The 24,417-nt window shown below is 48.3% G+C and overlaps 1 protein-coding gene across 3 annotated transcripts in view; it reads left to right on the forward strand.

The window, feature by feature from the left end:
• Window positions 1–24,417, forward strand: part of grik4 (glutamate receptor, ionotropic, kainate 4) — a 181,289-nt gene that overhangs the window by 99,965 nt on the left and 56,907 nt on the right. For all 3 annotated transcript variants that reach the window (XM_041073539.2, XM_041073541.2, XM_029171198.3), the window contains exons 3-6: window positions 2,771–2,935; window positions 5,820–5,917; window positions 20,059–20,224; window positions 24,197–24,375. In XM_041073539.2, coding sequence (XP_040929473.1) covers window positions 2,771–2,935; window positions 5,820–5,917; window positions 20,059–20,224; window positions 24,197–24,375 — 608 coding nt within the window. The remainder of the gene's footprint in view (window positions 1–2,770; window positions 2,936–5,819; window positions 5,918–20,058; window positions 20,225–24,196; window positions 24,376–24,417) is intronic.

Raw genomic sequence — 24,417 nt, forward strand, 5'->3', positions numbered from 1 at the left:
GCTATTGTGCTGAGTTGCATTATATTCCCAGACACCGCTATCAATCTGCCAACGAAGACATTAGCCATGTTAAATCACTTCACGGTATCCATGTTCATTAAGCTCAACTACCTGATCAAGGATCAAGTCCCCCTGAACCTGCCTCACCCCCCCATCAAGTAATGCCCACCCCTCATTCCACCAACATGTTATTACGGTGCACATTACCCTACATTACCCCGTTCGACAGGTGAAGGGCCAGGTCATTTAGCGCTTGAAGGATGCGGCCATCGAGTTAATAGAAGAGCCAGCGGATCGTTTTTCACTCTCGACCGACGCTTGGTGGAGAATCTTCCAGCTTGTGAAGGCTCGCGGGCCGGATCATCACTCCGGCCTTTGTAGCTACACCTTCAGGCCGCGGTTTGGAAGGGTTGCTGAAAAGCACACTGTCGGTCTTTGAGGCAGGTCTGCGGTGAATGACAACGTTAGCAGAGTTCACGCACTGTGTAATGGATTCGACGCGATAGCGTAATGTTCCAGGGGTGCCTGCGATTAAAATCAGGTCGGCGTGTTTACAGAAGGTTCCAGCTCCGCCAGCGCCTTGAACCGTCCCCATCAGATCATTTTCCAGCGCCGGTGCCTTTATCTTGGAGGAATTCTCATTTCATACCTACTTTTGCGCTGAGCCGCTTCTCCACAGTCCACAGCCCTGCCATCGCCCGCCGTTCCTCCAGGCTACTCATTGATTGGTTTCAATGGATCAAGGCCCGGCTCATGTTTTCCCTGTGTAAAAACAGACTTGCTTGTTTGCCAGCTGTCGTGTATTGACTGCTCCCAAATGTCAGCTCCTGCGAGACCGAGGCCTGCCCAGACTTAGACGTTTTATTCACCCGTGGAGCCGAGCACCTACTTGCGTGGACAGGTTTGCACTGTATAATGAGACACTTCATTCATACTATAATGACTTGCAGAATCGTATTGATATTTGCATCTCTCAACCAGCCGTGGGTGAGGAAATATTACACGTTTCGGTGTGAATGAATTGAACATCGCTTTAGATACTTTCTGCTGAGAGGTGATATGCTAAATAGACAAGTGAAGCAGATTTGCTGAATAAATTATGACACCGGGAGATGTTTTGCAGTTATGCCAGACATGTGAAAGTAGCTGACTCTTCAGCATCTCAGTGCTCATCTCCATTTGTCGTCGAACACGGCAACAGGTCCAGAGACGTAAAGCTTTTTGGGTTTGGATGTAAATTAAAAGCGTTCACGGGTTCCGTTAAGTGCAGTAACACGTAATTAGGGTTTTTTTGTCCACAGCTTATCAAATGTGCAGGAATAAGCGCGACCTTGAGCGACCTATCGCCGCTCCTCTCTGCTTCTTAGCAAATCATTTAAATTGGTTCCGCTTGACAATACTGGACCGCATCGGTGTTCCAGCTCCCTGATCAACAGTGAAGGGGTCGCGCTGCCCACGTTTCGGCTCCAGGCGCTAGCGATTGAGCGTCAAGTCGCCGTAAAGCGTTTAACCTGCAGTTTCTCTCCCTAATGCCGAATCTGGTGCATTTACCTTACACCCCAGCTGCACTTAACACTAATTGTATTTTTCTGCCTTATTGGTTTCACACTTCTTTCCGGCTACGTTACTTTTATCTCCCGCGTTTGCCGTGGCGCTACGTGTAATCTATTTCACACGAGAGCCTTTGTGCTAACCCGGCGTAATGATATTAATTACAAAACCCGCTTTCACACATCTGCTGCTCATTTCCCTCTACTCCTGCTGGAAACCTATTGCAGCTCATCACAGCTGCCGTGAACGCTCATTCGTTCAATCTGCTGATGTGAGTTTGGCTGAAACATTGGGAAGTGATGGACATGTCTGCAATGCTTTCCATTGAAATACATGTATATTGTATCTTCGATGGTAAAACTGAACAAGCTACATACAGTAGCACTGTATCAGCCATGTTGGACCTCTGGCTTGATAGGTTTACAGTACGGGGATATATTTCAAATAATTCAAATGAAACCTCCTTGTAAAGAACAAGGTCGTTCTATGGTAAATGTTAAACAGTTTGATCTGCATTCAGAATAGCATCTTATTAAATTTTTACAGCTGAAAATACTGATACTGTAGTTACTGTGGAGATTGAGACGATAGGACGTCTATTTATAACAACCAATCCACAGTGTTATTATGGAAGAATTCCATATTTTCTGAGGAGGATAATCTGCATGCAGTCATATGCACAACAGGCAGCATTTGTCCTCATTAGACTCTTAATATATTTACTGTATCTGTTTGCAAAACATTTATTGATATCATGTTATTAATTCACATTAAGACAATGTGGCATCTCGTTTAATTAAATTCTGCCTTAAACATTATTATAGAAGTTATTAGGTGCATTTTTCTTAAAGTTTGCAAACTTTCAGGATTTTATCATCTGGTTGTCAGTATTAACAAGCACTGAACGGTTCAGGGAGAAAAAAGAATAGATTGCTTCGAGTAAAAGCTGCTCCCAAAGTGTGTATACATTCATTAAGGACTATACTGTGCCGCGGTGGGCACTCTGGATTAATGGAGAGCAGTGTGGGCAAAATGTCACAAGTATTGGTGCTAATAAATCCCCACACCTTGGGAGCAGCTTTCTGTAGAGTGGACTTTTACTGTGGGTGAAAAAAAAGACAGGCTTTAAATACATGATCTGTTTTTACGGGTTGGGCCGATTGAACGATTTCAGCCCGTCTCATTTATTCTGGAAAAACCTCCCTCTGCTTCTCCTCAGCTGCCATCCTCGATGACCCTATGGAGTGCAGCCGAGGGGAGCGCCTGGCCATCACGCTCGCCAAAGACAGCATCAACAGGAACAGCAACCGCTCCACCACCGGCAAGCTGGAGGTGGACATATTCGAATTGCTGAGAGACAGTGAATATGAGATGGGGGAGACGAGTAAGTAAAAAAAAAAAAAAAACAGAAACGGGTGCTGATTGGCTGTTTGTGTGGGTGTGAGTCGGTTGATGTTGGGCATATAAAGGCACGAGGACTCCAATGCACACATGGGCAAGGTGCATATGGTGCAGTGAGGTGAGTTTAATAGAGGCGATGATGAGCCAGGAAGCAGCAGTCCACCGCAGGAGAGACACACGCCGGAACCATTTGGCAGGAAACTGGTGGCGCTGGAAGGTATAAATAGGCAAAAACACAGCCAAGGCAAGACAGGAATAGGTCCGTGAGTGGTGTAGGTGCGGAAGATCAGGTGACAGGAAACGCATTGAAAGCGCGCGAGCATCTGGTGGAGAGCCTCCGAATGGCAGGAGACAAACAGACGTGACTGAAATCACACAGTCAGACCGAGTAATAACTGCGAGGGGCTCCTGGGTCCGGCCTGCACCCGCAGCCGCCTGTCACTCCAGCGTAGCCCCGCTGTCTCTCCTCTCGCCCGGTCTATCGCGCCTCCATCAAGCATTCAGGCACTGAGGCGCAATATTTCTAAACGGACGCAAACAGATGATTGAAGCCGGGCGACAGCCGCCGACGTGTGCGAGCGCAGAGGCACTCGACTGAGAGTCTGTCTGGACGTGGGCAGACATCAAGATGACCTTAGCAGACGAGCTCAGGGGCCTTTTTATTAGCCCCTTACAAGATTTCCAGTGGCTTGTCACCAAGATGTGACAAATACCTCTCTAAGGGGGGAGTCCATTACGGAAGCTCACACTGGAGCACCTGTTCATGTCACCGCTCCCGTGCAGCGTGTGCTACCCTGCGTTAGCCCCACGCATCGCACTCCGCCATTTATTGGTTAGCATTTATTTAATTTTTCATAACCGGCTACACGGGATCGATGGAGCCGCATGTGTCTGCAGCCAACGACCGCTATAAACAGCTCTGACAAGAAGGGTGGGATTGATTTTCAATGCGACACGCCGCCACTTTCACAAAACGGACGGCGTCGGCGGCGCCCGGCTAATCTATGGAAATACCGCTCCACTTCCCACAGCAGCAAACAGCGTATTGCTTTTCTCTGCCTGGTTTAGCACAAGCCCTGCTGCCCGCTGTGTGCGTCCGCGTGCGCCCGTCTGTCCTCGCGTGTTGAGGTTTGTGTGCAGACCGTGTAAATGTTTGTGTGTGTGTGTGTGTGTGTGTGTGTATGTAATTAGAGGCAAGAATTGGATTAGCGACGGATCAGCGGCCGCGGTTATATGGAAATACCTCGCAGGGAGCGCTACCTGCCCAGAAGAGCCCCCCGCTGCCACCGTCCATAGAACGGGTCCAGCCCTAAATGGACGTCTCCTCTGGGTGCCTGCTGCTTTTAAAGGCGTGACCCGACTCCACGGCACAAACAGCCCTGCTTTAGTGCCACCACAGCCTGCGGAGGACGTTTGAATTACAATAATCGCATTCATTTCGATGGGGAAGGAGACCGAACTTGCAGTGCAGCTGCTCATTCTCCCGCTTCCTGTGTGTCACTCCATCTGTCCTCCCCCTTTGCGATCAGATGTGAAACATTTTAAAGTCTAACTCATTACGGCCCTAACGATTCCAAGAATCCCCCGACTCGTATCGATCGGCGATAATCAATCGTGAGCGGGGAGACTGACTTCAGGCGAACTGCCGGCCTTTATTTGATTACAGCAGCCGGTGCATTCGTGGCCCCTGACGGACGGCGTCAAAAACGCAGGCGTGCGCCTTGTTAGCGTCCTGCTAGCCCAGAGGCGAACATAGCGTGCTGCTTCATAAGCTAGCGGAGGCGCAGCGCTGTCGTACTCTACGTGTACACGGGTGTTTGAGGTGTGAGTGTGTTCATGTGCCTCAGCCCTCACGGATGACGAAGGGACTGCTTATTAATAATTCATGTCACTGCGTCTGAACTCAGCGCGTGGACCTGAAAGCGCTTCCCCTCCGCCTCCTTCGCACACACAGCTGCTAACGCTCTGCCTTTGCCACCGACCAGCACATTACATGCGTCTCCCTCTCCTCCACACACACTCTTGTTCTTATCTCGGCCTTCTGTAGCTCCTCATTCCCACCAAAAACCCCACATGTTACAGCCGTTCCTCTAAAATAAGCGTCCACATGTCCTCACTGTGTTAGGAAACCCTGCAAGAACACACACGCGAGCAGCACATAGTCACTGTACCCATGTCTGCCACACATCATTGACTTCAGAGCTTTAATTAGAAACTAGGGATTATGCACTGTGCAGAAATGACGTTCGCTTTCCCACTATGTGCCGTTTAAGCACATGACCTGCGTAAATTAGAGGAGTAGAACTCACATCCACAGACCGTTCCCATCTGAGGAGATGTGCTCGTCCCCAGAGGTGCTGCGGCCTTTAAATCAGCCCTTGTGCATGTAAAATGGGGAACGCATGATGAGTTGTGTGTGTGTGTGTGTGTGTCATTTGAGATGATATGTCATTCATGTGCGAGCATTCAAACGCAAAACAGTCTGATTTAAGCCTGCAGATATAACCGCCTGTTACTATTTCTGTCTCTGTTTGTCGCTCTGTTTATCCGTCTGTGTCTGTTCCCTGTCTGTATCTTTCTGTCTGCTATCAAAGCCATTAAACCCTCAGACACTAGAGATTTGGACACGCTCGCGTTTGGCCTTGCACACTTTTACCAGCACATGCAGGCTCACGGTCCCTTAAGACAGAACTGCTGGCCGAGGCGCCTACTGTATCTGCTTGAGGGCAGAGATAAGGGCAGAGTGCACACATTACCAGAAGGAGATTCCTCCTAAAGGTCCTCCTCTGGATTCTTCTCCAGTTGCTTAATCTCTCGCTGTCTCTGGTCTTTATCTTCTCCAACCCTTCTCTGTTTCCCCATTACAGTGTGCCAAATCATGTCCAAGGGGGTGGTGGCAGTCCTCGGCCCTTCTGCCAGTCCCGCCTCCAACTCCATCATCAGCAATATATGTGGTGAGAAGGAGGTGAGTCCATGCGTCCGTCCAAACCTCTAGACCAGCTCACTCACACAAGCACCACACGAACCAGTCTGGAACAATGAGGCTCATTAGCAACTTCTTCTTCTTTCTTTTTTTTTTTTTTCTCAGCAATTCGAAATTGAGGGAGAACAGAATCCAACTTGTTAGTGGAAATGATGAAATACCTCAACCGCGTCGTGTCCTCTTTCCAGTCCCACTCAAATCAAAGCACTGCTGGACATTTCCCGTCCCCCGTTCCCCTCATTAGCCTGGCGCAGTCTGGCCCACGGACGCTTGTGTACAGACACACAAACAAAAGTTTTGCGTAGGTAGCGAACAATTAGCTCCTGCTATCGCTAGAGAACGCCTCGTGTTCCCATTCAGAGTATTTACCTACTGGACTCTTGTACAGACGCTTGTATTATTGATTTTTGTTTAGCAAGTCAACAGCTACAGTCTATTTTCATATTCTAATAAGAAAAAGCCAGAGTGTATGCAGACGGAGCTGGATGCTAATTGCCTTGTCTTCACAGTTGTATGCATGTTGTCTTCCTCGCCGTGTTTTGTTGCGTTTGTCAGGCTCTATTTGCAGAACGCCCAACACGAATACAAATTTGAAAACACTAGATGTCAAATTATTTGGGCTCTCTCGGTGTGTTGGTGTGATCCCAGGTATAATTGGACAGAGCCAGCGGAGAAGCCGCCTTTTTAACTCGATGGCTTTTTATCAGCCCGACTATTAAAAGACAGCCATTACCGTCCCAGTCCATAATGTGTGGTGGCGGCCTACGACTCGTCTTTCTAATGAGATATCAGTCAGAGACGCCATTAAAGGCCTCTGGTGGCATTGACTGGTCTGTGCTTTGTAACACAGACTGTGATAATACCACTGTATTGATATTGAAGACCCCATGTTGTGAAAAGTGGCATGTTTGAATTGGTAATTGAGTCACACAGCACAGTCATGACACACTCCAAGGAGCTGATTCTGGCCCAGTGCAGACAGTTACCTCCTTGCACATGAGGACAATACTCATTGAGCAGAGTAATCAAAGCCAGCTTTTAAATCAATAGTGTTTTTTCTTTAGATCCTCCAATAATCACCACAAACAGCTGTTTCAAAGTTGACTATGACTCAAGACTTTTAGTACTGTACTTGCTGTAGTGCAGGTTTTACTGTAGCTACTGAACCAGTCCAATATATTCAAATGCTTAATGTCACCACTATCTTTTCTCACGTTTTTCAGTCTGCATGAGGTTTTGTGTTGAGAGCAGCTGCTGTATTACTTTAATGTCCCCACATTATTGGTGCCCATAAATTTAGATTGATATAAAAAGATTAAACAGAATAAGGCTCCAAATGATTTAGTGAGGCAGTAAAGAAGTAGAAAATGAAGTATTAAGAGCTTTACTGCATTACTTTAGATGTATTGCAGAATGTGTGCATTGTACAAATTACATTATATAATTCTGCAGGTGGAGTAAAACTTCATAATTCTGTTAATTATTTATAGACGCAAAGCTGCATCTACTGTATGTGTTGATCATTCTTAGCTAATGCTAATGTTCCACTGCAGTTACTTCCTGAAATGACAAGTCTGAGCAGCAGGCGATCTTCCTTTAACCCCCTGAGTTGTGTTCGCTGTGGCTGTGAACCAGGTGATAGTGATGCTCCAGACACTCAAGTGTAACAGGCTGCTGTGTTGTCACTGTGTCATTCTGCTGTGGTGGATACTGAGCCTTTTTCTGTCCTTTGGTTCAGCAGTGGTTGAATGTTGGAGTGTCTTACTGTGCGAACCAAGATTTTATTTCCTGTTAGCACGGAGGCTGCCAGCAGGTCACTGGCTTTTCTGCATCCTCAGAAATTCAGTTGCAGATCTTAATAGCTTCCAACAGTGTCTTTGGAAATGTGTAGTCCCTCAGCTGTCGTTTTGTATTTTAGCAATGATCTTGTTTTTTAGCTTTGTGCACATTTCCTTTGACATTTTTCTACCATTGCAGTCAGACATCTTTAGTCTTGAAACAGCTCTTGCACCAATATGAGTCTGAGACTGTGGAAGATTTTAAACATAGCATTATATGTTACATGAAGGGGATCCACTTATAGCTTTAGTGGAGTTGAACGTTCATTAGTTTTAATTATTTATTGCAAGCAGCTAAAAGTTTGCCAGTTTTTCCCAAACATGAAAAACCTAGTGATTGGTCGTCTTTTTTAAACGTCCCCATTAAACGTTGCCAGTGCTGGTGGAGAAATGAACTCTCCGATTTTTTAAGGGCTGGAATTCTTAGCAGTAGCAGTAGCCTCGAACACGACCTCCCCGTAGCCGTGGATCAGACACACACAGCGTTCATAAGGAATATTGAACGGCCGCCACAGACCAACTCGGTAATCTGTGTAAAGTTCAGGTCTGTGATTTGACTCTTGCAGCATCATCCACCTCCGTGCCCTTAATCCCAGACAGCGAAGCTAAAGTATTAAATTGTCAGAACTCTTTGAGGCTACTTTGTAACTTTCCACTTTTATGCAAATCAGCAAGTCTTCAGAGATCGTCTGTGTGTGGTGCAGCTTCTATGAATGTAAAGAGCAAATTGAAAAGCACCTGCAACCCACATTTCTGATCTGGTTCCAGTTTTAAAGCCTGGCAGTCCAGTTATGCTCATTGGATGCTGTTAGCAAAGCTGACTGTCAATGCTTGCGCTATGCTCATATTTATTATAGAACTACAGAATGATGTGCATGTTGCTGATTGGAGAGGATTGTATTAGTGCACAGTTTGAACCTTTTCTGTCAAATGTTTAGACAAACCTTAAATGGAATTACCTGCATGAATGCAGGTAATTCCACTTAAACAGACTAATACATCCTGTGGAAAACCCTGCTCCCCTTTTCTAATGCATTGTAATTTAAAATGCATGCATGCATTTCTAAGCTATTTTTAGCTTGTCAGACTATTAACAGGGTATTCAAGGCTGTTGGTTCTCAGTTGTGGTCATCAGGAGCCTCCTGCTTTTCGTTCTAGTCATTAAATCAAAGGCTGCTGCACACGCTACCTGGAGCCCAGAGCTGAATGGAAATCTGCAATTTGGTTGCTGAAGATCAGGTATCAAAAAAAAAAAAAAAGCCTCTGATGATGGAGCCTTAACTCATGGGTCCGTCACGGATGGTGTCAAGACCCGAGAGTGTCCAGATTTTCATTCATACCAAACACTACGCCAGCGGATTTCACTGATTACTGCAGGTCTCTCATCTGTGGCTTGAGGTGAACAAATCAGCGAAGTCAGCTGCCTGTGTGTGTGTGTGTGTGTGTGTGTGTGTGTGCGTGTGTGTGTGTGTGTGTGTGTGTGTGTAGGTATTAAGGTGAATGTAAAAACCAGTAGTATGTACAACGCAGTGATCAGAAAATGTGTGTAGCTGCGGGAACCTCAACCGAAACACTGAGATAATGTCCTCTGCTGGTTGGGAAGCCAAACAGTGCTCTGTGTGATGAGCAGCACGCTTAACGGGAACTAACATCCTTGTGGAGCTGAATGTAAACGCTTCCGCTGTGCTGCGTCACACCTCTTAGGCCTGCTCGGCGGGAAATGAGTCGATTGAGTGGAGGATGCACACAGGTGCTTGTGCCTAATGATACTTTTTAAGAAGAGCACCCCAGCCCCCAGACAGCCTCCACGGATGCAGCGCAGACCCAGAGCGAGAGCTGCCGTCGCTGCGATTAGAAGCTTTGTGAGCAAAACAGGATTTTTACATTCCACGAAGCAGGCGTAGACGTTCGATAATAACCGGGCGAGTCCACAATTCCTATGTTCAATGGGAACTACTCGGCATTCAACCACCAGTGCCAACAGGTGGTTGTCGGTGATACGATAACTGTATGTGCAAAGTGAAAGCGGGTCGTCCCGAACGGCAGGCGCTGGAAAGAAGCGTGTGCGCGCACACAACGCTGAGTCTAATCCCTCAGCGGGAGCCGAGGGCCGCGGATGCTGGCGGCCGGTCGGTTGCCTAGGAGACCGGCAGCGATGCTGCAGCTGACGGACCTCGCTAGGCGATCGGCACGTCGTCGACCTGCCGCTATCGATCACGCGGCGCGCGACCCGGCTCGTCCGGGTACCACGCTAATGGTGAGTAATAAGAAAGCAGCTGCTGCGGAGAGGGGGTCGGAGGTCTGCGTGGCATTGGTGGTCGGGGGGACGGACTAGGAGGAACAGATTAATATCAACCGACGCTGTGGATGAGAGGCTCCTGCTGTTGCGAGCGCAGTTCTCCTGTTCTCCTGTTGCTTTAGAATCGTGCGCATCTCAACGAACGCCAATCAGGTTCTTGTTTAAAAAGGGGTGAATTAGATCTGAAGGATTTCTCATTCTCAGTATCCACATTTCCACTTGCTTTTAAAACTGCCTTTCGCACAAGGCCTCAGACTAAGGTCAGTTTGCCATTAGCAGAGGAAGCTTTTAAACTAAATGAAGTAAATGTCACCGGTTAAACTTTCATGTGCCAAATATTCCATCTGAATTCGGTTCGTACCTTTTTGCTTTTAGCCTCTTTCAGCTTAAACGTCCTCACTCCCTCTTTCATCGCCTTCCATAGAGGATGAAATGTATAGCGCTGCTGAAAAGGGGAAACATGATTCAAACATGTGTCAGATGTCGTTATGAATATTAATATCCGACCTGGTGTCCAGAGGTGGTGTCTTTTTCTTTTTTTTTTGCTTGCAAACCATCTGGTTGCAGTAGTGCAGGAAGACCACGCCACTGAATGTCTGTAGGTTAGTGCTGAGCTTGTATGTGAAGCTGAGGAAAACAAGGAGGATGCTAGATTGAGGTTGAGGGCTGTATAGTATCTTTAAAGATTATGGGGATGCATGCGCACAAGCCAACACAAATCTTACTTGACTCACTTATGAGGAAATGCTTTCTATAATGTAAAATGGCCTTGTCACTTAGGTGTAGATGTGGCCACTCGGCGTTTCTCTCCCCTCTCCCTCTGCGGATGCTCTCCCCCGTCTCATTTTCTGCCTCTTTCTCTCCTGTCTCCTGTGATGCAGCGCTTTACCGCACTAAGAGCTCCAGAGCTGAGCTAATGCTGGAGAGAGCCATTCAGTCCCAGTAAGAATGAATTTGTTAGGTTCCTTTGCTAACGCCGGGTTTCATCCGCGGAACGAAGTCAAACATATTTCTCAGGATGACTTCATTAGCAGTCAGATGGAGAGATTCCTGCGGATGGCCGGTGCCAAGCGAGAGAGCCTCGGACAAAGCGGAGGCACAGCTGATTGCTTTTGATTGGGTGTTGAATGGGCTTTTTTGGAGATAAGGATTGTGCGAGTCCAGTGCTTCATTTGTGTCACTATTGTGGAGCTTTTGAATATGTGACACGGATCTGATCCTGCGCTCACACGCTGCGGTTCAGAGCGCGTAGAACTGTCCAGACTGATTCAAATGGGCGAGTTGTCCGGCAGCTCAGCGCTACACATGGTCTGGAATTGCTTCTTTTTTTTTTTTTTTGAGGCTTGATAAGCCACCAAATCCGTTCTGGCCCGAGACCATTTATACGGTAGCAACCCCCGTTCAGGACGACTCCCTGCCAGATGCTGCACCACAGCTATCCGGTGCTAGCAACACGGTGTCCCCGCTCATCTGCGGCCAACTGCTGCTCGGCATCTACCAAATATTGAACCTGCTGCACAATAAACAAAGGGCCGGGGTTGGTTTTTGCCTTTGTGAGCCTGGCTTCACTGATAACCAGATTAAGGCTAAGCAGCGGCTTCTGTATTTTGCGGTGAAAATAATTAAACGAATCAAACGACTGTGAGATACCCCAAATTGGGTGAGTCCTTTGATTTTAGATGAGCTGATAAAATTTGATGCATTGTTACACATTATTGCGTAATGTGTAGTTCCTTTAATCGGAGCACTAATGCGTGAGCCTTTTAAAGTTTTATCATTTCCAGAGCAACTTTAGCAAAGCAGCCTCTCCATCAATTACAGATAAACTCACTGAAGTGTCTATATGTGTAAATCAAACAGATGCTTGTGTGGAGGTATATATATATATATATATATATATATATATATAAAAATACATATAATAAATACATGATATATATAGAATATAAAGTTAGAACCCAAATATATATAGATATATATATAGATATATAGAGATATATATAGATAGATAAGATATATATTATATATATATATATATATATATATATATATATATATATATATATATATATATATAATTTATGGGTTCTAACTTTTTTGAAAGGCTCTTAATTGTGTCTCTCTGTGTTTGCCAGTAGTTTGCCAGTAGTTTTAGTTTCCTCAGTTGTCATCATCTCATCATCTGCCCTAAATATGGATGACCATATTTAGGGCAGACCAAGGCCACCAAAGTGCATAAACCGGAGGATGAGTTAGATTGTCTTGTTTGTTATTAGCAGATATTGTATTTTGGCGTCATGCAAACATTTGAGCTTGTACAAGCTAATTCTGGGAATATTTTTTCCTCTCTAAACCATCTGAGTGCTGCGTGAGTGCGTCTCGTTGGGCTGATCTCGAACAGATGAGATCGGCCGAGCTCCAGCAACAAGAGCCCGCTGCTAAACGTCATTTCCCAAGCTGAACACGCTGCCCACACGACCCGACGGGGGACGATCTTGACATGGATCCGATGAATGACCTTCATTGTATTGATGATATTACTCTCTCCTCCTCTTCCTGGTTTGCGCCGTTCCTCATCTATTTTTTTCTTTGCTTTTGCTTTATGTTCGTTTTCGCCAATTTTCACCTCTCTGCCTTTGTCCCAACTCTAATAACTGCTATTACTGCCCTCACACAACCCTTCGCTCTCCTCTCCCTCTCGTCCTTACATTTTCTATATTTCCCCCCTTCCTTTCACCTCTTGCTCCTTATTTCTTATTTCACCTCCCCTGTCTTTTCCCAGCTATTTCCTTCCCACCTAACTCCTTCCCAGACACCAGCTATAGATGAACACCGGGTCAAGATTCACTACACTTCAGAAAACAGAGCGGGGGAGGAGCGGTATTCAAAACGCAGCTCCCTCTGCGTGCGTGTCTTCCTAATCACCCTCCATCAGTCACATGCTGGATCCATGTCTGAGCGCGCGGCGTTATTAGTTCTGCTGCGTTGATCTTTTTCTGCTCAGGGGGTCAGCTTATGGTTCAGCCCTCCGCTGTAATTGGGCTTTAAACTATTATATGCGAAATCAAACTCGGCCCGACTAAAAGCAGCAAGCGGCACATTACTGGTCACGAGCAGTAATCAGATCTGATTACGCCCATCTGCATTTTCCCCAGTAAGGTGCGACCACCTGGCGGAGGAGCCGCGTCGCTGTGATGTATGTAGGGTAAATTGGAAAATGCAGGCTGCAGCTCGTCTATTCATAAGAGCGCAGCGGCGGCGAGGGGCCTGTTGAATCTCAATGGGTGTTCTGCGTTTTCATTTAGACACTCCGGCGTTAGTATTCTGCCCGAGTCCACACTCAGAAAAGACAAAATGCAGCAAAGTGTTTTGCGAATTAGCATTCCCTCATGATGTGCCTCACAATATGACATTAACCCGCGGCTGAATGCAGCTCACCCTCCAATTTCCATCCACTTTTAGGCTCTTTATTCAACGCCAGTTGTCTTTATCTTGATTTGTTAGGTCTTAAAGAAAAAGGAGCCGTCAGATTCACCCTCCGCCCTTTTCAAAGGTGCGAGAAGATGTCCTGTTTTGGTTTCTTGCTGTTTTAGTTTATTCTTTCTATTTGTGTCCGTCTGTGCCTGTGTGGTCTTGGGAGGTAAAATAAAAATGGTTTGATGGCAGGTACTCAGCCGAAGAAGTCTCAGAAGCAGAGCCGCATCATCCCTCACACATTTATTTCCCTTTTTGGACTAAAGAGCTTTACAGCGTTTGCCTCAGTCTAGAGTTTGGAGAATTCTCTCACCGATGGATCTTCGACGTCTCTTCCCACTGGAGTCCATTGGATGGACTCACAAAGACATGATTCTATTATGTTAATTACTATGAGCGTCGTCGTCTGTTTGCCGTGAAGGTGAACAGTTGACTCTTAGGATGAAGAGGCTCACGGAGGGACTCAGCCCACAGGGATTCATCCTTGTCGCTCATTTGTATTCAGTTTCACAGTGACAAACTGAGGCGTCGTCCACACTCGCCCAACACTGCCTCCACTTTAATTCAAAGCACGACGTGTGTAGATAAACCTGAAGAACAGATGCTTTGATACATTATCCAGAGGGTTTCACACATAACTCAGCACTGGATAGCGGTTAATGACGCACTAGCAGGTGTTTAGCATTATTCGGAAAGGAGTCACTGTGCATTTTGATGGAATAAATGAAATGAAATATTATGATTTGCTGAAGCTAATGCAGGTTCAGTTTAAAGAGTGTGACTGTCAAAGTAAACAAGATTTACAGGATTCTAGTGTTCAGCCGCCGCGCACACAGATCACAGGCGCTTCTTTCGGCTCTGTCTGATCACAATCAGAGGAGCACAGCTGTCACGTGCACCTCTGCTGGCCCCGTTCGCGCGACGCCATTGAACGGCGCCGTTGCCCCCAAAACCTGGAAGACGCCGCTTCCTTTGCTCGTTGGAATGAAAGAGAGGGGAAAACAAAACGAGGTCGATTGCAGGTGAGAAGCAAAGCGAACCCAGTTAGCATGTAGCCGGTTAGCCGGTTAGCCGCGCGCTCCGATTCGACATCGTCAGCTGATTCCGCCAGCGGAGGTCTCAACTGGGCCGATGTTCTAAAGTGAAGCCGATCAAGAGCAGTCAGGCCTTTTGTGTCTCGGTCGGCGTGTACTTGTGTTTTACTTCTGGCCGGCTCCTCAAAGATGTGTTGGCCAACGTTGCGGTGCGCTTTGTTTGGGTGCTGTAAGTCGAACATTTGGCCCGATTCCCAGAGCTGGAAGAAGCTGCGCGTGAGATAAAGCGCACGCTTCCCCATCAAAGCTGCCTGCAGAAAATGTGGGATTCTCACCGCAGGCACGCTTTCCTGCGCTTATTAAACACAGGTAAACTTGAGGCAGGCATCTACTGTAGATGTTACTGCATTTAATCAGGAAGGAGACTGAAACAGCTCTGCGAATCAAATTAGCCGGTTCTTCTCTTATCCTCCGTCTTAGAGTGAGACCAGCCTCGCTCTTATCCAAACACTGGGGCTTAAGACATTTTTTTCCCCAATAAGACAATTGCTCTGAAATAAGGCAACGGAGTGAGGAGCAGACGTCTCTGGAGGAGAGGAGTTTTTTTATCTCCGAACCGGCCGATCAATGAGAGAGAGATCTCGTGGTCAATGTTCCACTCTCCTAAAAGGCGCCGAGGGATTCGCGGCCCGCTCCGTCTTTATTGCCGCTCTGCTCCTGCTCCGACCGCGGGGACCCGACGCGGACTCATCACTAGCACAAACAGCGACGCGGCTGCGCGGCCAGCGAGTGGGAGGAGCCGGCGGCCGTTGGCCAGTGACCCCTCGCCCTCCCCCGCCTCCTGCGTCTCATCTCCCTTTTTTTTTTATCTCCCTCTGGATTTTTATTTGCCTTTTTTCTGAATGCCAACAGCTGGTCTCCCTAATCCCCCATAAACCCTTTGGTTCAAAAGGGGATCAGGTTGCCATAATAGACTACCACCTGCCCTCCGCCATCCCCTTGCCAGCCCGCGGCGCCGTGCTCGCCAGCTCCGCGCTGGCGTTCCAAGCCTTGGCCTCACACTTGCTGACTGATGGACAATGTCTCCAGCAGCATCTGTTCGCTAACGCTCTGCGGCCAACATGGCTCCCTGGCCCGCGATTGGCCGCGGCCGGCCGGACGTCACGCCGGCGTCTGCGGCTGATTAGCCCGAGCTCGGCTTCACGACGGTACGCGGACCGTTCTGTCGGACCCTCGTGGCGGCCTCGGCGCCCAGCGGCTGTGCTGAGTGTTCTCAAGGACAGCGCGGCGCCTGTGCCAAGCATGTGTTGCTTCTTAATTGATAGCCGGGTTAATGCAAATGAGTCACTGGAAGCGTCGCTAATGAACAGAGCTGAACGCTGTCGCTCCGGCGGCCACGTACCGAACCGGAGACCCGCAGCGGTACTTTATTAAACAAGGCTCTGTTCTGGGTCAAGGCCAGAAGATGTAAGTCCTCATTATGGCTCTGATTTCCATATGGCAACGCTCCCACCCCACTCCCGCTCGGACATCCTCTCAGGGGACTCTTGTTAGGTGTAAGCGGACAGGTAGCAGAATAACTTGGGTGCTTGTCAGCTCAACGGCCAAAGCCACTCAGAGCTTGTTGGACTGAATGGAAGGGAAATTAGCTTCTACCTTCGCTCCAGCTCAAAGCAGCGCCACTCGCTAATACCTGGTCCGATTTGAGCCCACCTCACATTTTCATTTGGAGGAAGAGAGGAGGTTACTTTATACAAAGGCAGTGAAAAACTCGGCTCCTTCCAACAAACCCAGCAGCACATCACTGGTCTGCCAGTTCTTCAGCGTGCCAGTTCATTATATCCCTTGTTTTAACAGCTGATCAGAGCAGATCACGGAGCAATGTCAGTGTAATTAAGGCAAGTATGTTGTAAGCACTTTAAAAATGGGTTGAGGTTTCTTCACTGCCAAACAAAGGAGCATCTTTCCCCACCAGTGTGTGTGTGTGTGTGTGTGTGTGTGTGTGTGTGTGTGTGTGTGTGTGTTACTTGTGCAAATCCTGTGTCCTGTGAGAGCTTCTCATTAAACGCCTGTCAAACCTCTGTCTGCAGAGCTGCCAGCACTGTCACACTATACACACAAACACACTCTCACACTCTCTCTCTCACACACACACACACACACACACACACACACACACACACACACACACACACACACCACAGAGCCACACACCACTAAGCCATATTGATCAGCCTCAGTTTCTGTGTCATAAACTCCAAAAACAAGCGACATAGTTCCACCTTTCATGGTTTGTCCTTGTGACACCATGTTTTTACTAGCCATTAGTTGCTTTTGGCAATAAATTATCACTTAACCTAATATGTTAATATTAAGTCATAATAAACAATAACGCTACTAGCTGCAAAATCAATACAGACTAATATATGACACATTTATTATGTAAGTCATGAAATCGCTAATCTCAAATACAAAAAAGGAAGGAGAACGCCAGCCTTGGTTCTGAAAGCCTCAACTGTATCGCATTAAAAACTTGAAATAAAATGCTGTATTTAAAAAGCAGCTTTTAACATTCTGTTTATTTTTGTCACTACTTGCGATGCCTCCGTTGGCTTAAATAGTCAGTGTGCATAAATGCAAAAAAAATCTCCCCACAATACAGCAGTTGCTCAGTTTGTTAACTACTTGGCAGCTTGTTTAAGCTTCTTGGAGAACTCACCGTGGTTCCTCCGGGGGTTTTTTCAACCTGTCTTCTGTCTCTTTACGTAACGTTAGTTTGACTCCATGATCTTTAGATCAAGACTCAGTGGGGAGGACGCACGCCTTTGCTTGTTCTTCTAGTCACTGAAGAAAGTTCCTCACGTCTTGGGCTTTTTGTTTGGGCTTGTTGAATGAACGTGGGATGAGTCACGCGCCTCCCTGACGGCGCCGCGTTGTACGAAAATCTAAATATCAAAAGTCCCCCAAACTTTCACACAGGGCTGCGTTTCACTTAGTAACCAAAAAGTCCTCTGCTCCTCTTTGCACAGCGAACAGCCTAAATGACTTTTATGACTTCCTGTAATAAGTGCTGCATCTTCTAAATAATATATGAGAGCAACAGTCGCGTGTTTTAACTTGGGCGTGTTTGTCGCCCGTGGGGACCAGGCAGTAACAACAATAAATGCTGATGTAGTTATTGAATCTCCGGATGCGGGCGCGTCTCGAGGAATGATCCAATAAGCGCGAGACTGTGAGACAGATTGCCTCTGACGGCGGAATCGAATTTCACGCCGCTAAATTGGGCGACGCCGTTTAATGAGCGCTGATTGCGGCCGCTCCGCTGCTCCTCGCTCCGCGTCTGCGTCCGCGAGGTTCATTGTGCGCTCCTCTCCTCTCCTCCCGTCCTGCTCTCCGTCTCCGTCTCATCCGCCACCTGTCGCTCCCCAGGCTCAGCTCTCTCTCTCGCTCTCTCTCTCGCTCTCTCTTGCTCTCTCTCGCTCTCTCTCTCTCTCTCTCTCGCTCTCTCTCTCGCTTTCTCTCTCTCTCTCTCTCTCTCTCTCGCTCTCTCTCTCTCTCTCTCTCTCTCTCTCTCTCTCTCTCCTCTCCTCCTCTCTCTCTCTCTCCCTCTCTTCCTCTCTCTCTCTCTCTCTCTCCTCTCTCTCTCTCTTCCTCTCTCTCTCTCTCCCTCTCTCTCTCCTCTCTTCTCTCTTCACAGCAGCCTCCGCGGTGCGTGGTATTTAGTTCTATTTACAGTGAAGCTGCCGGCTTATTAAAAGCCGAGCAGGTACCTGCCCTCCTCCGTCTAATTGCATGTGAAAACTTTCACATGCAATTACTTTCACTCCCACACCAACAGCGATACGACCCTCAGCGGCTGCTTTTAAAAGACACTTCCGTGATTGACTTACAGCTTGTTTAATAATATCTACATGTTGTTTTACAGCCGAATGATAAAATCAGAAAGTCTAAATATTGATTAAATCAATATTCATTTTCTTACGTGAACCGAAACACAGAAGAGTTGTTACAGTAAATCAGTACATCTCTCTGTCGTCGTGTTGAACCACGCGGCGAGGAGCCTTTGAAGCTGCGCTTCGGCAAATGCACGCGTGATAAAGACGCGCGTGCTTTTCTTTGTGGGCTTAATCGACCGGCGCAGTGACTGATGCCACCTGTTGGCTGCAGATAAGAAGTCGGGGAAGCAACTTTGATGTGGCTGGCAGTGATGTGGAGGCTGGGTTCGCTAGCGTCTCCTCCAACTCTAGCCTTAGTTCAGCTCCAGGGTTGGAATGTTGCAGGTTGAGTTGTATTTTGTGAATCAGATGCTGCGTGTGTTGTATGACCCGGTGTTAGATGTGGGGAACGACCAGGTCCAGTGGGCCAGTAGTCGGACTGATAAGGACAAAGTGTGTGTGTGTGTGTGTGTGTGTGTGTGTGTGTGTGTGTGTGTGTGTGTGTGTGTGTGTGTGTGTGTGTGTGTGTGTGTGTGTGTGTGTGTTTGTGTGTTCACACAGCACCCGCTGGAGCGCGTCGCGTCTCCAAGTAAAAGGGGTCAGACAGCGGAGCCCTGAGTAAACAATCTGTGGAATGCAGCGAAACAGGAGCGAGAGAGACAGGAATGAGAAATAGCGCACGTGCGCCGGCGAGGGGGGTGGTGGTGAGGGGCACACCTGAAGAGGGCGGCGTTTCCCCAGGGCGCTGCTGCTGTTACCGGGGTCTTGGAGCTCCGTGAGAGGAGTGAGTGGCGCTCCAGCTGAGGCCGTCGGCAGCGGCCGAGCCTCCATCCGTCCGCTCGCTCCAGGACTCCATTTACACCCTGATGGGCGCGGATGGAAAACCAATGGGGGGGGGGGGGTATGGTCACGCCGGGAAGCGGAACGTATGGACACTGGGAAGCACACAGACAGGCAATCTGCCGTGATGAAGGGCCTACCTGCTCCTCCTCTCACCCTCTCGCGTCCCCTTCAAGCCTGACTGCGCCTCGCCAGGCGACTGACCCCACACCTGCCTGTATCCACTCCCATCATCGCCGGGGGAGCCGAGTCCCGCTCAGGCTTTTATCAAGGGAAGCGCGTGAGAGTAGGTAACGCGAGGCTCGGTGCCCAGAGAACTTCGAGGGAGCCGGCACCTTGTTAGACATGCTGAGCCTGGTGCCGTGGGGATGCTGGGATGAATTCATTAAACGTAGATACAGATGCAGTAAATCGGGAATGAACGCGTGGAAATCAATCTCAGTGAAGATGTTATGTCTCACACTGGGGCCCAGATGAAGAATTGTGTTTTTATTGATTCCGGCTAAAAGCTTTGCTGACTTCGTTTCACTTACAGCTTGTGTACGATGTTTAGACAGGCAGAGTCGCATACTGTTCACCTTTGTATGGTGATATTTGCCTTGTGAAGTATTGCTTTGGGCCTCGTTAGTGAGCTAGCCTCATTTGCTCCTCCCTTTGCTTTGACCTGAACTCTAACATGGCGCTAACCTGCCTCTCCGCGCAGGTGCCCTACGTTAAGGTGGCTCCGGAGGACATCTTGAAGGTCCAGTTCCCGCGCTTCACCACCCTGGACCTGCGGCCGACCAACACGGACATCAGCCTGGCCGTGGCCGGCCTGCTCACCTTCTTCAACAGCACCGCCTCCTGCCTCATCTGCGCCCAGGCCGACTGTGAGCACAGCCTTCACACCCCTCAGTCAGTGTCGCCGCGGCATTAAATTAAAATAACGACCTCACCCCCAGCCTCCACGTCCGCCTGCTGATCAGAACACAGTTTTTCAGGCCGACGGAGGCTGGAGCTTCCAGCTGGATCCCACTGTGATCCCACCGCCCGCCCCTTTGTCAAAGGGACTCGTTAGATTCTAAAGATACTAAACTGAATGACCTTAAAAAAACCTCCTCCTCGAGGGAAGTTATTTTTGTAAATGGAGAAGAAGATTTAATCATGGCCTATTCCCACCCTCTTGTAGTCCAGCTAGCAGTAATTACAACTCCCTAGACAAAGGCATTATGACCTCAAGGGGTACCCGCTAACCTTTTTCCCTAATCAGCAGCCGGCTTTGAAGGGAAGGAAAAGGCTTGAGACATCAACCGTGTGTCAGACAGCCAGCGATGGCAACAAGCCCCTGTGAACCGCCCACCCGTCTATCTTAATTCTCAGTTCTTCTGCCTTTCAACTTCCCTCTTTGACTGTGTTCCTCGTCTCCGCTTTGAAGGCTCCTTTTTCATTTATAACCTTTAAGATGCGATTTGTCCTTTTAAGCGCCACGCGCTGTTTATTAAAACAAAACCGCTCCGCTTCCGAGCGTTCCTAAACGATTCCGGTGGCGGCGGAGGGCGGTGGAAGTGTGAGGACGCGGAGAGCGATTTGGTTTTAAACGTAACAAATGTGCTGTTTGTCAGACGCGACATCACAGATTCCACTTCAGAGGTAAAAAACATATTTTCTGCTTTTCCTGCTAGATGTTTCTCCACCTGTCAGTCATTCTTCTCATCCAGGGCTGGGATTGTGTTTCTGTGACATTTAGTCCACGGGGAGTTGATTAATCCAGCTCTGTCGAGAACAGTGATAACAACTGAACCTTTCAGGCCCCCTGTGACTTTAAAATTGGTGACTTTGGAGAAAAGAAACTAATTTTAGCATTACTTTTTTTCTTCTCCCTGTGTGGTTGTGCAGAGATAGTGGTTGAGTCCCTACTCTGTGTCAGTGGGCGAAGAGACTGGAGATGAGAGTGGATGAGACTGACCCTCATTCGACAAACAAATTAGCATAAACACATTCATATAGGTCTGAGTTTAGCAATAGCACCAGCTGAGGCCTACAGTACATACTGAGTTTGGATCCGGCTGCACCGGCCTCACCCTTCCCCGTCAGCTAGTGCACTGAGCTGGTCAGTTGGCAGCCTGCTGTCGGTAGCTCATCCACATTCGCCGGCCTCATTAATCACCCAAGCCAGTGACAGCCTAATAGAGCGGAGCCAATTCGTGAATATTTTCCAGCCATGGCTGAGGAGGCAGAGTGTGTAAGTGGAGCGGTGCCCAAATGCATGGTTTACACCGGGATGGACATTTATCCAGCAAGTGTGTGTGTGTGTGTGTGTGTGTGTGTGTGTGTGTGTGTGTGTGTGTGTGTGTGTGTGTGTGTGTGTGTGTGTGTGTGTGTGTGTGTGTGTGTGCATAGCAGCTGCAGTACAGTGCTGTAATTCTAGCTGGAGCTCCTGTCCAGATGTTTCCGAGCAGCTGGGTAATCGCAGACTTTGGTAAATAAACACGTGCGCGCGCTCGCTCCCTCCCTCACTCACTCACTCGCTACCAACGCGCTGCTGCAGTAGTGCACGTGCTTCAGAGAGCTGTCAGTAAACATCAAGAGAACATCCAGTGGGCTCCGGCGTTCAACTGGAGCTCCGGAGCAGGTAAGGAATATTTAAGCTCAACAACACAGTGAGCCTCAAATGCTTGCAGCGCATGTCTCTCCAGTAGGCACAGTGGGGGGGCGAGGGTTCCCATTTTGGCTCAGTGCATAACTCTACAAAGGGGAAATATTGCTTCCAACTCGCGTTGCGGCGGGGCGTCACTAAAATCAGTTTATTCAGACAACGAGCCCGATGCTCGTGCTAATTGCTCCTTGCCGCTAATGATTCAGTGCCCACATGATGTCATAAATGATGCTGCTTCTCACCTACTGTCCCTCTGTGCGGCTGCCATCGCTAACCTGTAATCAGCGTTAGTCAGGTGGAAGAGATGCCTCAGTGACCTTTGAATAGCTACACAGAGGTGTGAGGATGGTTGGATGATAGTGACTGCTGGAGACGGCCTTGACTTTGATCATAGTAATTAAGTTTTAGCTACTAGCAATCCTGACGCTGCAGTCAAAGGATGGTGGTGGTTCGATTGGCAGCAGGTTGCAGCACTGCTTTTAAGCTAATGTTGCCTCATGCAATAATTGCAGCGCATTCAGAAACATCGGTGGTGGTGGAGTTTTCTCAAAATCCAGGTCTCCATGAAAGCGGCACAAATATGAGAGACTGATTAAAAACAAAGCAATATAATCTCTGCTTCCTGAGAATATTGGGAGTTACAGTATATGATATTAACAGCTACTAGTGCTAATTTCCTGCTGAGGCGCAATGAGGAGGTTGCAACAAAATAATGCAATTCAAAGAGCCATACATGCTTAGTTTAAATAGAACAAGGTGACGGTCTCCATTAATTCACCAAGTGTGCTTCTGTTGTGCTAACACTTCTCGTTTCACACTAAAGCTGAGAAGTGAAGCTTCCTGCAGGATGAGTGCTTTGCGGTGTTTGCAGATAAAACGTTGGCGTTAAAAAGCTTCATTTTTGAGGAAGAATGAATAAAAAAAAGCAACTGCATCAGACCAGAGCCCGGTACTGTAGCTGCGGCCGTCTGCTCCGGATCCATTGTCTGCAGCACACCACAATAACTGGGGGAAGCTCAAGTCAGACTCTGTAGCGCTGATAAGGAACTTCACAACACACACACACACACACACACACACACACACACACACACACACACACACTGTTTTCTCCAGGGTTCCGCACTAGTCTCAGTAAAGGAGAGCAAACTTTTCATTCCAGCGGCAGGTTTTTGTGTTTGATTGAATCTGGTCCACCAGAGCAAACACAGGGAACAACATGGCTGCTGCAAAGCACTCTGCCCAAAAAACATGATCATTCCCCCTTCAGCGCCGTGCAGCCGGAGGACTAACGCGACTGTTTGTGTACGTGCCCTGTCTAATGTCATGAACCTGACGTGAAATTGTGCTCGATTCCCTGCGAGGAGCCAGACGGGGAGTGTGTGGGGGGGGGGGGTTCAGGAGGAGCTATTTCAAGCTCATCAGAGTTATCCTGCGTTAGACTGCAGTCGGCGCTTACCTGTGGGCTCGGAGACGCGAGCAGGCAGCAGCCGCGTGTGATGGGAGCGTGCAAACGCAGGTAGCGGCCACGCGATGCAGTCAGGCCCGGACCCCGAGGCGTAATTAGACCTGATGCTGGCTGCGGCGGAGGAGCGGTCCGTGCGACAGATGAACTGCCCCGCTGTCGACACGGAAAAATGTGTCGGTTAATGTGAAAGGGTTTTATGTGAGGCCGCGGTGTCTGTCGCATCGACACGCTCCCCGGGGCCTCCTCCTCCTCCTCCTCCTCCACCTCCAGCACACGTTTATCCTCCCGATCTCCCGCTTTCTGCTAATGCGAGGAGGGAAAAAATGACAGCGAGCAGCGTAAAGTCAGCCAAAAGTTGAATTAGGACAAACTCCCAATGACTTACCAGAGTCAAACAGACGATTAACATGGGACGGAGCGCAAGAGTGATGGCTGGAAATCTGCCTGTGTTTGATGGATTTACAATAATGGTGATTGTAGGTAATAAGTTCAATTGTTCTGGAGAGACTTTGGGTGATTCATCGCCACCAAAAGTGTCAGGAGAAACAAGCCTCCTGTATAAAGTGTTGAAATAACAGCCGGCTCTCCCCAAATGGGCCTGACTTTCCTCAACTTTCCTCTTTTTGTCGTTTCTTAACTTTTACACAGACTGTTACTGTAACACGGCGTCTCTGTACTCACGTGTGTCTCTCTCTCTCTCTCTCTCGCTCGCCCGCCGCTCTCGCTCTCTCACCCCAGGCTTACTGAACCTGGAGCAGCTCCTCCGGCAGTTCCTCATCTCCAAGGAGACGCTGTCAGTGCGCATGCTTGACGACAGCCAGGACCCGACCCCGCTCCTGAAGGAGATCCGAGATGACAAGACCGCCACCATCATAGTGGATGCCAACGCCACCATGTCACACATCATTCTGGAAAGGGTGAGTGCGGTTCAGACGGCAGCACAGCTCCTTTTGTCGCTG

Source organism: Betta splendens, chromosome 13 (genome assembly GCF_900634795.4).
Source record: "Betta splendens chromosome 13, fBetSpl5.4, whole genome shotgun sequence".
In the NCBI taxonomy this organism is placed as follows: domain Eukaryota; kingdom Metazoa; phylum Chordata; class Actinopteri; order Anabantiformes; family Osphronemidae; genus Betta; species Betta splendens.